At 43.5% G+C, this 15,837-nt stretch overlaps 1 protein-coding gene across 2 annotated transcripts in view; it reads right to left on the bottom strand.

Moving 5' to 3' along the window:
• Positions 1 to 734: 734 nt before the first annotated feature.
• Positions 735 to 15,837, bottom strand: part of slc12a5b (solute carrier family 12 member 5b) — a 58,049-nt gene continuing 42,946 nt past the window's right edge. The window contains exons 6-26 of one of the 2 annotated variants that reach the window (XM_031565999.1): positions 15,257 to 15,387; positions 14,716 to 14,963; positions 14,373 to 14,584; positions 13,641 to 13,808; positions 11,078 to 11,176; positions 10,865 to 10,922; positions 10,473 to 10,647; positions 10,080 to 10,198; positions 7,693 to 7,791; positions 7,212 to 7,331; positions 6,437 to 6,541; positions 6,069 to 6,237; positions 5,542 to 5,737; positions 5,084 to 5,253; positions 4,646 to 4,777; positions 4,430 to 4,537; positions 4,068 to 4,193; positions 3,362 to 3,570; positions 2,931 to 2,945; positions 2,409 to 2,542; positions 735 to 2,053 (exon numbers count right to left, since the gene is read on the bottom strand). In XM_031565999.1, the coding sequence (XP_031421859.1) occupies positions 1,962 to 2,053; positions 2,409 to 2,542; positions 2,931 to 2,945; positions 3,362 to 3,570; positions 4,068 to 4,193; positions 4,430 to 4,537; positions 4,646 to 4,777; positions 5,084 to 5,253; positions 5,542 to 5,737; positions 6,069 to 6,237; positions 6,437 to 6,541; positions 7,212 to 7,331; positions 7,693 to 7,791; positions 10,080 to 10,198; positions 10,473 to 10,647; positions 10,865 to 10,922; positions 11,078 to 11,176; positions 13,641 to 13,808; positions 14,373 to 14,584; positions 14,716 to 14,963; positions 15,257 to 15,387 (2,885 nt within the window). In that variant the 3' untranslated portion in view covers positions 735 to 1,961. The remainder of the gene's footprint in view (positions 2,054 to 2,408; positions 2,543 to 2,930; positions 2,946 to 3,361; positions 3,571 to 4,067; positions 4,194 to 4,429; positions 4,538 to 4,645; positions 4,778 to 5,083; positions 5,254 to 5,541; positions 5,738 to 6,068; positions 6,238 to 6,436; positions 6,542 to 7,211; positions 7,332 to 7,692; positions 7,792 to 10,079; positions 10,199 to 10,472; positions 10,648 to 10,864; positions 10,923 to 11,077; positions 11,177 to 13,640; positions 13,809 to 14,372; positions 14,585 to 14,715; positions 14,964 to 15,256; positions 15,388 to 15,837) is intronic. The other variant, XM_031566000.1, reaches the window with a different exon arrangement.

Below are 15,837 nucleotides of genomic sequence, written 5' to 3'. Positions count from 1 at the left end.
ACTCTGGTAAGGATGCAGCCACGATGTGGGCCGCATCAGTGACAGAATCCGCTGCGTTCTGGGGAGCCATTCAGACAACATAAATACTATTTACAAAATGAAAGGGGGGGGGGGGGGGGGGGGGACACGGTGCTAGGCGCTTCACAGTATCACAGGCCCTGGTCAGATCGGTTTCCATGACACATTTCCTCAAACCTACACCATTTCTCTAGATTTTCCCACCCCTCTGTGTATTCGGACGCCTCAACACCATCCCAAATATAATCCTTCAGAGCTGCGGCACCACTTTGTCCTACTCTTGTGTTGAGTTTCTCACATCTCCGCGTCATAACTCGCCCTCAGATGGGCAGATGTGGACCAGAATCTCTCTCTCTCTCTGTACGACTCTCTTTGGCACTGCGCTAAAGCACAGCACAGCAGCTGCAGCAGGGGCTGCTCTCAGTCTGGTCTCCTAACAAACACATACAGACACACACTGGATGACATGTGAACACACATGCCTATTCATGTACACAAGGACAAACACACACATTACTATAGACACACATACATAGGCACACACACACACACACACACACACACACACACACACACACACACACACACTGTCTGGCTCATCTGCTTTGGACACATGGCAAAGCTGTCCATCATGAGGGGACAAGGGAAATGTTGGACTAACACACTGTAGCAAAATTAGGTCATTTCAGTACAATAAATACACACAGATTAGCATCAACATGCAAGTGATGTAGGTGGCTATTAGGAGTAAGAAAAGCAATGATACACAAACAAGAATTCTGTAGAAAGTAGAGACACATCACAGGTGCCTGCTGTTTCATCCACTCTCTTTTTGACGTCCACTGCAACTTTGCTCTCAACTTTAAAACATTCTAAATACACTCAAAACACTTTTGATTTTGGAGAGGTGTTGGGGCGGGGGACATGTCTTCCATGAGACTCCTAGCAACTTCCATTAGAGGTGGGATGTGAAGCAAGAAGCGTGAGAAATGAGCAAGTGACTAGCGCATTGGCGAGACTGAAGCAAAGTGCGTGAGTCTCACACTCGGAGCGTGAGCGCTGGCAGCTGGATGTGTCGACATCGGATGCATTTGTGGTTAAGCCCGTTAGAGTCCCTGTAGTTCGCCTTAACACCACCACTCTAGTGTTCCCGCAGTGCAAATCGACACTATATTCTCTAATAGTCAGTCTGTGATAGGCCTGTGCTCCTAGGGCCTCAGGCCTCCATTGGAAGACATCATGATCATCGTACATTTCTCTCACCTCATTCAGTAACTTTGAGAAATTTCACAAACACCGTAATGAATTCATGAACGTCTCGTGAAAATAGTATACAAGAAATGTCCACGTAGCCTAATAGTACACATTAGCAGTGAAAAGCTATTCAGTTGTTCTTCAGAGGATACAGAGAGAGAGAGAGAGAGAGAAAGAGAGAGAGACAGGGAGAGAAATAAAGAAGAGCGTTTGGTTAGGTTTGATCAGTCTTTGGGATACAGTGCCTCCCCAGTGATGAGGAGCGAATGAGCAAAACCCTCTCAGGCAAACCACCCATCTACAGAGGGGACAAAACACAGCTAACACAAGAAATGTTGAGTACTCTGACCACTAAGAGAATAACAAATTACAGCTCTTTGTTTCTTTAAAAAGTAAGAGATCCGTAAAGAGAAAGAGAGAAGGAGATACAGAGAGCGAGAGGGAGACACTGGTTGCAGTGCAAGAGGAGTGTAGGTACATGTTGAGCGGATGTGTGATAGGGAGTTTACCTGACGATGTAGTGCAACATGATTTGATATGTGGGTAGAGTATTGCTCATGGTAGGACGTGAGGTCTTTATATTACAGGTGCTGGATCTGGATGTGGAGTTTACTTGGGTAAAGTCCATTGCAGAGATGAGGGCTGAGGTGGTGAAGGGGGTGGGGGCTTGGGGAAACGCGATCAGCCTCTCAGGAGTAAATGGTGATCACCTCACGTCCACCACCACGCACAAGGAGGACCCGATTGAGACCCTCTGTCAGGACCTCCAGGAATTCCATATCTGAGAGAGATATTGAGTTATGGAACCCTATCATACCATGATATAAATCATCTGAATAACTGCATCAAACTAGTTATTCCAACAGCTCTAGTTGCTATCTATATTCAATGCATTTGTATATAAAATGTAAAAAATAAATATATAACATACACTTCAACAACATAGAGAGCAAGCAGACATTTATCCTATAAATCCAAATGGATTACAAAATCAAAAATCTCTTTCTAATCCAATAGCATCATGTCAGATTTTGGAGCCATGCCTGTGGGAATTCTTGCAGTTCCATAGGATTTCAGGATTTTCCTTAGCTCCTACGGGGTAAAATAATCGTAATCATATTTCACAGAAAGGATACAGTTCTCATCTCCCATACGGTTCTTTGGGGGTCCAGGCATATTCAAGAGAACAAGCTTAGCCTCCTGGGACTTCTTCACAATGACCTCATTGAGCTTCTGTGCGTGGTGCATGCGTCTAACATTGGTCTGGTTCCTGGCAGTGAGAAAAGGAGAAAAGGCAGTGAAGCGATTTACGGAAAACCAGCAGTTACAAAGCACAGCTTTTGAAAAGTGTTGTAGTTTCCAAATGCTTGACGCTGAAAGAAACACCACTGATATGTCTTTTGTTACTTAAACATCCACAGGCTTATTTACACTGCCAGTGGGAGGGTTCAGAAAAAGCTCTTGATGAAAAAATTATGTGCAAGTGAGAGAAACTCCTACACAAAATCATCGCTACATTAAATTTACATCCCATTTAAAGCCAATTACAGTGTCCTTGATGCTTACTCTTACAGAGAACAAATGGGGAAAGAAATGACTATAAAAAAGTAAAACGTGCAAAATGGAAAGCATGAGCAAGAACATAACAAGATACTCACAGATTCTCCCACTCACTGTTGCATGGGTGGGAGAGAATGGTAACAAAACGCACAGGTTTTTACACAGCACACATCACCACCTGCAACTCTTTGCAATATTTCTGTTGGCCTGCTGATTTCTCTCCTGGTGCTCACAGAGGATAATGCAATCTGATGCATGCAGTCAAATCTCCTTTACTCTTAAGTATCCTCCTGAGTATATGCTCCTACGTGAGACTTCTTTGCATTTTATGGGTACATTAAAAGTAATCATTTGTGTTAAGAATGTTAATCGAAGGCTTGCACGAAATACCCAGTGTCCTTAAGAAGACTAAAGATATCTACAAAAATGGCTTGGTCGTATCCTTGATTTTGCTACTTATTTACAGCCTCTGTGTATCATTTATTGAGAAACACAACGATTGTTTACGGGGGATTTGAGGAAGACTCACGGTTTCATGTTGAACATATCCTTGATGTTGTCTGGAGTGGCCGCGGCCGGGTTCTTGTTCTTTTCCCCGTCAATCGTCCAGGTCATCTGCACCTCCTCTCCAGGGGTGCCCGGGGTGGGCGCGGTGGGGGAGGTTGGGGACGTGGGGGTGGGGGCGGCGTTCTTACCCTGGAGGAGCTGGACCTGTCGAGTACGGGAGACACGGAAAGACTGAGAGAGGCACAAGAGCAAGAGAGCAAGGGGACCGGAAGGAAGGAAAGAACATGCCGTCAATCCCACTGTCATAACAACATGCAAAAAAAAAATAAACAGATTGGGAAAAAGAGAACGAGAGAAGAAAGCGAAATAACAGAAATGAGAAAGATGTAGGGGTTCAAAGCCACAATGGCTGCAGGAAAGCCACGCCAAAGGTTAAGGAAGAACCTCAGATGAGCACATGATGCTGATCTATAGGTACATAGAGATAGAGAGAGAGAGAGACAAAACAAAACAAATATAGATGGAGTGATATAGAAAGCCCAAAAGTGAAAGAGACAGCACGAGCGAGGAAGCACGGGTGAGATACTGCTGTCCCTTTCTGTCTCAGCGAAAGGAGCCACCTGCACAAAACAGCCGGAGAGCTGGCGTGAGACGAGCCAAAGCACATGGACCAGAGAGAGAGACACACACAGAGAAGGGGGGCGGACGGGTGAGAGCAGAGGCAGTACCTCCTCCTCCGGCTTCCCCTCGCCGCTGGCTGAGGCGGGCTCCTCGCCGGTGCTCTGCTGGCTCCTCAGGGTGGTGGGGTGCTTCCGGCGGATGGAGCCACGGGACACGTCTGTGATGCTCTGGATCTGTGGACAGATTAAAATGGAAATGACCCTGAACAGTCTGCCATTGCCTGCCTCACTTTCACTTTTCAGTTTCAGTTGTTACGCTCCACTCATCCATCATCTAACATCCATTCATGCTTTTGAGTTGTGAAACTGAACTGTTGTGTTTGCAAAAAACTGGTCCACATCAGTTTAGATAAGTAGGGTATTGTTGTTAGAAAAATTCCACCCTCATTTTTTTTTTATCTCTAGTGTACCTCTCTCTCACGCTCGTTCTTAGTGAGGTGCATCTCCTTGAGGATCTGTGACCTCTGCTCCATCACCAGGGTCTTCTCATAGGTGTAGGCGGCGATGTCGCTGTCTTGCTGCGGGCGGAGAACAAATGGTGGTTAACAAACATGACGGGGGATAAGGAGCACTGAAGGGGAGTGACCCCAGAGGATACGGGTCGGGGGGCTGAAGCTGATGCTCACCAACTCCACCACCTCCACCTCGGCGTCCAGACGGAGGTGGTACAGGAACGTAAGAAGGTCTTTCTTCATCTGGATGCTGTTGTCGTCCATCTGGGCCACGGTAAAGATGCGCATCTTGCACTTCCTCCACACCTGCCAGTCGATCAATCAAACCAATCAATCAGTCAACCAAATTATAACCAATTATTTGTTTTCACTAGATATAGACTGAAGCTGTGAGTGATTTCTAGACGTAGTCACTGTAGAAGTCCCCTCCAATGCAAAATAACTGGGAGGTTGCGGATGTCAGTTCTCATTGGAAGTTTACTTATTAGGTTCCCTTTTCGAAGCTAACTGGAGAGCCCAGATGACTGAAATTGCTTGCTGCAGCTTTATCACAAAGTGAAAACTGAGAAAAAGTCATGAAGAACTGCTAAAAGAAATTCTTGGAGATGCTACCTTGTGCTGCCGGAGAAGGAATGGCAGCAGCATCAGCATGCCTCCATCATGCACAATCCACCAAACGTCAATGTGGCCCTCTGTGAAGCGCTCTCCATTGGACGGGTAAGCTGAGATGTTCTTGGGAACTAGAAGAGCCATTTGACCTGCGGTAGTCTCCCTGACAATCTCTGTAACACACACACACACACACACACACACACACACACACACACAAACACACACACACACACACACACACACACACACACACACACACACACACACACACACACACACACACACACACACACACACACACACACACACACACACACACACACACACACACTTGTGATCTACAGGTTACAGATAGCTACAATCATCCAATCAGGCAATAATGCAGAACCTTGCACTATTAATAACAGCAAACAGTGGTTCTATCCCCTTCTCCCACTTCTACAGGACCCTGGTCTCACCAATGAAGTTCTTCATGCGGTGGTGCTCCTCGGCCATTTTCCAGTTGCGAGGCCAGCTGACCAGCACGGTGTTGTGACGCAGGCCCCCCAGCCCACTGGCCTGGATCAGGTGGGAGGTGGCGTCACGCAGGTTGGAGGAGATCGTCACCTGATAGAAGCCCTTCAACTTCTCACTCTCCATTAGTTTCTTCAAGGACTGTGAGACAGAGACAGAGCGAAAGAGAGGCAGAGAGAGAGGGAGGGCAGAGAGGAGAAGAGGGAGCCACATTCAATTAAAGTGAGGTTCAGTGTCATTTAATTCAATTGAAATTTGCTCTTGGAGACAATTTAACAAGTGTGATTGATAACACAATATCCATAGGCCTACTCTCAAATTTGGCAGGCAAGTAGGCACTTGGGGGCCTTTATCTGAAATGAATCTCCATTCACTCTTTCATCATTTTCTGCTAACTGGGGCTAATGTGGACGATAAAAGAGTGAAAGGGCATCCCCGATGCTTGCCACTTAGCACTCAGCTTGGCTCTCACCTGCTCGGCCTTCTGAGCCTGGAGGTGGTTGTTCAGGTAAGTTCCCTCCACCGATGTGCCCACAATAGTCAGACCCTTCCCTGCCTTCAGCTGGTTGGTAAGGGAGAGCAGACGAGGCTGTTCCACATTCTGCTCTGCGTCCACGCCAACAAGCACCAGTATCTGTGGCCTGGGGTAAACATACCGAAACATGGAGGTAAGCTGGACATCCACAGTAAAAGAGACAGGTCATACTGCAACATGTGTGTCAGCACTACAGGGAGTTGGCAACAGATAGCTATAAGTACCATCACTTCAGCATGCAATTAGTATGGAGTACATAATGAGAACAGATTTTTTTTCAGTATTTAAGTGTAATATACAGTCACCTCCAGTTCTTGGTGTGTGGAGGTCCCTCCTCCAGCCGCATCAGTGCAAAGCGGGCAGCACTCAGGGAGATACCACGTATCCCATCACCCCACTCTTTCTCTGCCCTGTAAGAGAACACATCGACATGACAAGACACTCACCAGGACCACAGCGTCAGCACCATCAGTGGCACAACCACAGAACTACATGACAAACTATCACATGACCACAGTGGACTAATAACACAATGATAATAGTGTTCCTCATCGTCACACTGCTCAGTTAGAGCTGCTATGACTGCAGCACCATAGATAGTTGGATTAGCTATGACTGCAGATGCTATAGATAGACTGAAGTACCATAGATAGTTGGATTAGCTATGACTGCAGATACCATAGATAGACTGCAGTACCATAGATAGTTGGATTAGCTATGCACCATGAAACAGACTCCTAATGCCTACACTCCAACTCAAACCAACCATGCAGGGTAAAACAACATCACACTCACAATAACATTTCACAGATATTTTCCCAAATCAACGTCACTTTATTTGTCCCTCTCAATGGCACTGGCTGTTCTGACAGTTTGAGAGCACTCGACTCCTGATGACAGTCTCATCAGAAACATCATGACACAACATCAAGAGTGCCTCACCACTCAGAGCTCAATCAAATATAAAGCTGACATTTTCACTCGAACACTCAGGTGAACTGAAAAACACGACTCAGTTTGTTAAAACACCGAGATTTAGTGCGATGGAAAATCTTTGAGGTCTACTTTGAGGCCACTTACCCACAGAACTCAATATATTTGTAGATGCATCCAGCAATCACCATGGCAACTATGGCATAGTACCAAGAGCAGAGGAACATAAGCGTCAGACACAAACTCATACCGAGGAATGACAGAGCCCTGCAGAAAGAGAGAGAAGAAGAGAAAGAGAGAGAGGAATCACCTATAAAAGCAAATTAAACCTTCAAGCTAAATTCCAGTCTGGACCAATTATTTACTGATTGAACAGTGAAGGGATTCACTGTTTGTGCGACACTGTGACTTACATATTAGTAATGGTCTATGTAAATACAAATCTTATTAGACCATGGTAGAGGTATTCTTAAACATGAAAATCAATAGCTGCTCCGTGCAATATGCACTTCATCAGTATAACAAGCTCCCTAATGAGTACTGGCAAAACACAGGGAGGGGAGAGCATGCAGGGCCACTCTGATGATGACAGTGTTGTGATTTGAGTGAGAGTGAGTGAGTGCCAGACCAGTGATAGAACTTGAAGCGTGGCCTCCAGTTGGGCGTCCTTAGGAGGGTCTGCAGAGCACAGGCCAGATTCACAAACATGTAGCACATCAGGAAAAACCTGCGGGCACACACACACACGCGCACACACACACACACACACACACACATATTTATACAGAGATTTATATTTATTCTTTGATTGATTTTATTCAATGTGACTTAAAAGTGAGGCAGAACAACAGCTGAACAAAAAAGCTGCAACCACACAGACAAGTTAAAGCAAGAAAGGGACTGAATCATAAACATAGAATACACTCGAAGATCATAGATCATCAATACCACATGAACAGCAAATGATGACGTACTATTAGCAACAACATTGCACCACACACACAAGCATACATATGTGAACACACATTGAGCCCCAGGCACACCAAGGTCTATGTCTGAGGTCACTGACACTCTGTATTGACAGTCAGATAATGAGAGATTACATGCACATGTATAGGCAGAGATAGCTGCAGAGGGTGCAAAGAGTTTCCAAACCAAACACCACGGGTCAGCTCTTATCTAGAGATATGTTTGCCAACTTTGCACATTTCTATCCTTGTGCTGAACACAAACTCAATGCATTAATCTGATAACCAGAAATGCAGATGACTGTAGCTTACACTGCCTGCATATCAACACGTTCTACAGTATGTATAATGCTTTAATGTTTTTGGTATAATGTCTTTAGAGAATGTTATGATCTGTATCATTATTTTATGATCTTTTCTTTTATTCTTCAGTCTCTGAAGACTGCACATTGTATTTCCAATGTAGGTATATGTAAAGCTTACAGATCACAATAAAAGCACTCCACTAATGGCAAGAGTTGTTTTTTTAAATAATACTCTAAAATGCTTACTTATACTTATGTCCAAAAAGTATATTTCAAACATAGCATGTCATAACACCATTCAAACTAGGGCTGTGTATTGGCAAGAATCTGGCGACATGATCATCATCATGATACAGGGGTTACGATTTAATATTTTTTTTTTTATTACAATTTTGCTTTGGTAGATTTCTCAGATGAGACTTGCCACTTGACAACTACTTGTTCAATCTCTAGACCTCACCTGTGCATATGATAACAGCAATGTCTCACTGTTTTGAAAAATTGCAAATGCTTTAATACATTCATGCAAATGAGTTTGGGCTATTGTGTGCAGTTACCTGCGTTCTCAGCTGTTTATTATAAATGATAACTTACTTGTCTTTAGAACCTTGATGGTTTACTTTTGATCTTAAGGCTTGAGTGAATGTCCAAAATGCAGGAAATGTGTCTAAAATGTCATGGGTCAGTGAGCCAGAGTGGATGCGCTAGGCCAGCATGAGGGACATATACAGTAGCAGATGTGCCACTATGTCAGTAAACAAGGTGCCCAGTCATATTTACAGCACACAAAAGTTTACCCTCATGGGAATCATCTACAATGATCTCGGCCCTTAGAGTGTGAGAGGGTTTGTAAGGAACATCATGCCAAATTACTGTGTGTAGTCATTCGGGTTAGTAAAAAAAACTTTTGTCACACCATCAACACCATCAGGGAATGGTTTTGTAGCCTCAAAAAAATGTTGATTACCGTTAGTGACATCTATTCTTTTCGTCACTACATTAGCCAATACAGAGGTTCTTTTTGCATGAAGGTGAAAAGTCTATGATCATGTGGGTACCGTCCAGTTTCTTTCAGGTTATTTTCTATGTCAGTCAAGGACATTTTTACAGTATACAACCACTTGGAAACTTGTGTTGAAATTAGTGACATGGATAACATTCAACTTATACAAAATAGTATTCAGTTAGTTGGACACAGGTGATAATGGTCAGATATTGTTAGAGAGAGATATACAGTAAAATTAAACTTTGGTATGCTTCTAGAGTTTTTTACATTGACAACATGACTAAGCATTTTGACGGTCTTGTTTGTAAACAATGTCATAAGGACTTTTGAGGCATAAACTAAGGATTTTGAGCACGTAACAGGCTTTTGCAGGTAATACATTGTATGGTGCTGTTTGTAAGAATTATTTCAAGAAATGCACTGAACTGTTTTGAAAATGTTAAGGATGATTCAAGAAATGTACCAAAGCGACAGAGAAAAACTACAATCCAAGCTGTCTTAAGTCACCATGACAACTCACCCCACAACTCAGCATAGCATATTGCAACACAGATGAATGTGTTCATTTCCAAAGACAAAGGCGATCAATGATCAAAGAGTTCATCAGCCCCTTTCCCTAAGCATTTGGTGATTGTGTCAGGTCAAGTAAAAGTAGGCCAACACAGATAAACATGAGCCACAATCAAAGGCCCTAACAGCAAGCAGAAGGGCGATATTTAATGCTGTAGTGACTCACATGGAGAGAATAGGAGCCACGGCATCCAGAGAGGCGATGAGGATGCCGATCTCGCAGATGCAGCCAGTGAGGAGCAGGGCCCAGGTGGGCTCGCCGTTGGCCTTGCCGTGGCCAAACACCTGCAGCACAACAACAAAGCTGTCAGTGGGCCAGGGCTAAACTATTCTGTCAGGTTCAGTGTGGGCACTTTTGCACACACACAATTGTCACCTTGATGCTCCGACAGTGAGGTGGTGTGACCTGAGCTGGCAAAAGCACACAAACAATGACATATGCATACACATTTGCCCTTATTAAGTATGATTTCTCTTCTTTCTTTCTTCTCTCTTTCACACATACACACACACACACACACACACACACACACACACACACAAATAGACATATACTAACCCTGAGGAAGGGTATGATGCCATCTCGTGCTATGGCCTGCATCAGGCGTGGCGCTCCTGTAAGACTCTGAAGCCCAGCCCCACAGGTGGAGAAAAAGGAGCCAATCACGATTACCCATGGATTTGGCCAGGCTAACGTGCCAATGACAAGATTCCCATTGACACCTTCACCAAACCTGTAATCACAGAGAGGTAGCTAGTCACTGCTTTATCAAACACATGTGTTGGTATATGCATGGTCAACTAACTGTTAGCATACATTAGCATTGTTGGCTGCAATGGACTAGCTTACCTATATATAAACTTGGCAGAAATGAGTCAGTATGAAACAGAGCTGAGCTGTGCAATGTACAATTCCAATCAAATTTGAATCAAATTCTATAATCAACTCACTTGTCTCTGAGCACAATCCCCTCCACACAGGCTCCAAACAAAATCACAGCAGAGACGTCTAATTCATGAGGTCAAGGACTGACAACATGAGGCCATAGCTTACAGAATATAAACTGGATATGCTATGAATGCTCATTCAAAAACAGTGGCGTCCCAAAACTATCGTTGTAAACTGTTCCAGTGGCTCATAAAAAACTGCTATGTGAAGGATACAGATGAAGGAGGTGGTGATGATGGCACTGATTGTGCCAATAGGGATGGACTTCTGAGCATCCTTCAGGTCACCAGAGCGGTTGGAACCAGCCATGATACCTGTTTGAGACAGTTGAGACATTCACAGGTCTTACAGTGCAATGTAATTCTGCATGAACGAGAAGGAAGAGAAAACAGCCATGTCTTATGTTAGGGAAAGTTCATCATGTATCAGCAGGCCAGACAGGACACAGAGAGATACAGAGAGAGACAGAAGAGACAGAGAAATAGATAAATAGATAGACAGAGAGATAGGTAGATCGATCGATAGAGAGGGGTGGGGGTGGGGGGGTAATACACCATGGCTTCGTTAAATACTCTGTCATAATAGGTTGAGTGTGGTCAATAAATCTTTCGATAACCCCCTTGGGTGAGTGAAACAGATCCAGCAGCACTGACCTTAGAGCAAGTCTAAATCAATGCACCGTGACCAGAATACTGTATCATCCGACATTAAGCGTGAAAAAACCAAACAGGTCCAGATTTGGACTTGTGAAAACATGCACCATACATTATGCCACAGTACATTTGCCAATCGTTCATACTTAAAATCCAAGCATTTTCTCTGCATAACCTTTCGGCAGTGACATAATATTGGACCATAATCCTCTCACATTGTGTAAGTAAGGATATACAGCAAATATCTTTGAGTATGTTTGTTTAAATACGGATGAGTGTATGTGTGTGTGTGTGTGTGTGTGTGTGTGTGTGTGTGTGTGTGTGTGTGTGTGTGTGTGTGTGTGTGTGTGTGAAAGAGAGAGAGAGAGAGAGAGGCACAGAGGTTGGGAGGTTGTGTAGTACGGTGTAATCCTGAGCTTTCTGCTGATGTGGTGCTGGCAGAATCTGTTCACTTCATTTCACCTCACAGCTCTACATTTCCACGCTGTCATCACTTCTGCCCAGTGTGATTGGGCCAGTCAAGTGAGGGAAAGCAAACAGAAACTACAGCCCACAGAGGAGCAGCAATGTGTTCAAGACCAAAGCTCAACACACTCCACATCACTATCTGTTTGTCTCTCTCTCCCTCCATCTCGAACATGTCTGCCTGTACACTCATTCTCATTCTTATCTAGCCTCACTCCAAACACACACACACACATACGCACACACGCACGCACACACACACACTCACACAGCATTGCAAATTAGAATTATAACCATAACTAAACATACAGACACACATTTGAAAATAACTGCATTGTCTCACTTCCAACAAAATGAGTTATATTAATATTGAATACACTGTTAGCAATTTGTGATATAGTATATTATTGTAAAACTGCTTTGTAGTGCATTACTGTAAATCAAAATTGCAGTTATGGGAAATTGTACATAAATTAAACAGTATCAGTATATAACAGGACTTTTTTGTCGAAAGACGAAGAGCAAGGATTACATAGAACTTTACAAAGAAAAGTTACCTGATGTGCTCCAATGCCAATTACAAATGCATTGGACAGAATGTATATTTTCTTCAAGTATTTACTTGAAAAATTAACGTTTGAAGGTGTGGTTATTTTTAAAGTTCAGCATCAAATGTAAAATTACCAACCATGTGAGCTGTCTAGCTGAATTGTAAGGACACAAAGAAGGGGTCACGACTCGCTTGAGGCATTTGTTGAACAGTGAAAAAACATACTTCGGTCTCACAACGTAAGTTGTGTTGTAAACTTTAAAAAAACTGAGATCACAACTCTGCACAACAACTGCCATGTGCCTGAGGTGAGTGGACTGAGAAAGAGCCTCTGGTCTGGGAAGTGTAATGGTTGGAGCTCCAGCCCTTCTGTCTATTACAGTGGTCTTATTGGCACTTTAATATGTTAAACACATATTCTTCGATTTCATTATGATCCTTTTAATTATTTTAAATGAAATGTATTATTTATTGCAATTTTATATTATCCTATTTTCTGTCTGACTTTAGCACGTCTATTACTTTTGTATTATTGTTGTGATTGTTTAAACCATGTAAAGCACCTTGAGACTTCTTTGTATTTTAAAGTGTGCTATGCAAATAAAATCCTTTATTTAACAGCAGATCATTCTAAAACAATATTAGTTATTTACTGGCCAATTACTTCCAGGGTGATATAGCTGTTTTTTTTACAGTAGGCTTATTTCTAATGTAGATTCAAAAACAGTAAAGTATTACAAGTACAAGTAAGTACACGTATTACAGTGATTTACTGTTGGCATTTTTCTGGTAATTTCCTGGAGATAATGTAAAACTTGTTATTGTAAATTCTCTGCCAATGAAATTCTAGAAAATAACTACTCTATGTTACTGGCCAATAGCAGGCAGCAACTTACTGTAGCTTTTGGAGGAAATGTCTAACAGTGTATGTAAAGTGAACTCTCCTACCTTATAAAACTGTAGGACTACACAGTCCTACACAGACTACACAGATTTATTTGCAGAAAAACATCATACCAGCACTATGATGAGATTTCACCATCATCATCGTCATCATCATAATCATCATCATCATCATTCCATAAGGAGTGCCCTGGTGCCTGTACTGACCTGTGACGGAGGGGAAGTAGATGCCAACCAGCATGGCCCAGAAGGTGGAGATGTCCGCCTGCACGTAACGGTTGAGGTTGGTCAGGGCAGAGTCGGGGTCGGAATATGAAGGAACCCCGCGCTTTTCAATGATGTCAGCCTTCTCCAGGTAAGTACCAAACATATTCTCTGTAGAACGGAGAGTTATGATCAAATGGAAATAGATGAATGTGCCATGAGGAAAAAACATACAGGGTAAAGAAAAAATGGATTAGTAAATCTACTGTGACACATTACTGACATGAGCATTATGATCTTAACAGGAACAATCAATATCATTTGTATGAATCGTGTTTTATTCATGTTTAGGACTTAGAACGCTCTTCGTCTTTAGTGTTGCAAAGGAAGCAACTATAGTGAAGTGGATACGATGTGTCATGCATAGAAAGTATAGAAGTTTGATCTTTGGTCACTATGTGAATTTAAGCTAGAAAGTTCCTCAGTAGGAATACTGGATTAAGAACCCTTTCTACATTTAGTCATTTAGCAGACGCTTTTATCCAAAGCGACTTACAAGGATGTATACACATTTTACATTTACACTGATGGCACACTGCACATCAGTAGCAATTAGGGGTTCAGTGTCTTGCTCAACGACGCTTCGACAGGGAATTTAACTAGCAACCTTCTGATTACTTAACGACTTCTCTACCTCCTGTACCACTGTCGCCCCCCCATGTCTCTTTCTCTTACCTGCAAGGATTCCGCTTGTGACCCCTGGGATGCCATTGATCTCGGAGACGTTGTTGTTGGTAAAGTAGTCATCACAGGTGGCATTCAGGAACTCAGAGTCACAGAACATACTCCAGAGCTTGGTAGTGACAGTGCCATTGCCCAGCTCGATGGTCTTGGCACATACATCAAACCCCTTTGACAGTAGAGACCGGTTTCCCAACACACATAGTCTGTGGGAGGATAAAGACAGGGCTGTGGAATGTGTCACACTTTAGCTCAGAAGATAATTTACCAACAACAACAGCTTTTGATCAGCAGCGTTGATGTGCTGGTTATTACAATCTAGTAACAAAACACCTACGGGAAATAGGGAGGGTCAAAAGCGGACTTGATGACTCCAGCGTAAACAGCTAAGATGGAGAGAATGACACAGGCCAGGAAGAGGAGGGCGAGCTTGTTGACGTATTTCACACCGACGAACACCACAGTACACATGAGGGTCAGGACGATGGTGCCGTACACGCGCATGTTGTTCAGCAGGGCTGCCTCAGCCTCTGGCCCCTCCAAACCCTCTATCTTAAAGATGGCCGCCCCTGGCACTATGTATATCTGCAGAGGGAGACAAGGGGAGTGGGAGCAAAGACAGTGTGTGTGTGTGTGAGGTAGAGGGAGAGAGAGAGTGAGAGACAGAAAAAGAAGTGAGTGAAAGGAGAGCAGAAAAGGAAAGCAGGGAAGGAAAGAGAGAGTGGCAGAGATGGAGGGAGGTGTTGAAGAGAAAGGGAAGGAGAGTGAGAAGAGAAAAGAAACAGGGTGACAAAAGCTATGTGTCATTTATTGGTTAAGCTGTGAATCAAGCAGTGTGATAAAACCACTTCATCGGGTGCGCAGCCAATTGTGTTTACCAGCAGAATCTCGATGCAGCCCAGGATGTACATGGCTCCGGCAAAGGTGGTGCCCAGGTAGAAGCAGATCCCCACAGCGCCCCCAAACTCAGGGCCCAGTGAACGAGAGATCATGTAGTAGGAGCCTCCAGCTAAAAGTCACACATGGACAGAAGAGTTTAGCATTGGATAAAGTATCTACCAGTACCAGTCACAGCAGTGTTTCTACCACAGTCACTGCCTTGTAGGGACGATGATTAGGCTACCTTAACTAGATTATATGGCTTAGCTTCTAATGATTAACAGACCCTTTTTTCCTGTTCATTTATAAAAGTTTGTCATGACATTTTTGTTGTAACTGAACAGATGTGTCTCTCAACAGATCAGCAATAGTCGTAGCAATAGCAGTAGATCAATAGTTAATGTGGCAATGTTGTTTTCCCGGGCCAGAATGTATTTACTAATGTATTGTACTCAGTGGTACTTTCCAAAGGGACCATGAGGGTGTAAGGGAGGGACCCTGCCAAAGGTTAGCACACCAGCTCTACACCAGTGAAAGCAGGCCTCGCAGGACCGCAACACCACTAGTCTCATCTGGGAGA

This window comes from Clupea harengus, chromosome 4 (genome assembly GCF_900700415.2).
Source record: "Clupea harengus chromosome 4, Ch_v2.0.2, whole genome shotgun sequence".
Lineage (NCBI taxonomy): Eukaryota > Metazoa > Chordata > Actinopteri > Clupeiformes > Clupeidae > Clupea > Clupea harengus.
Note: the sequence above shows the minus strand (reverse complement) of the source record. Positions and strands in the feature narration are given on the sequence as shown.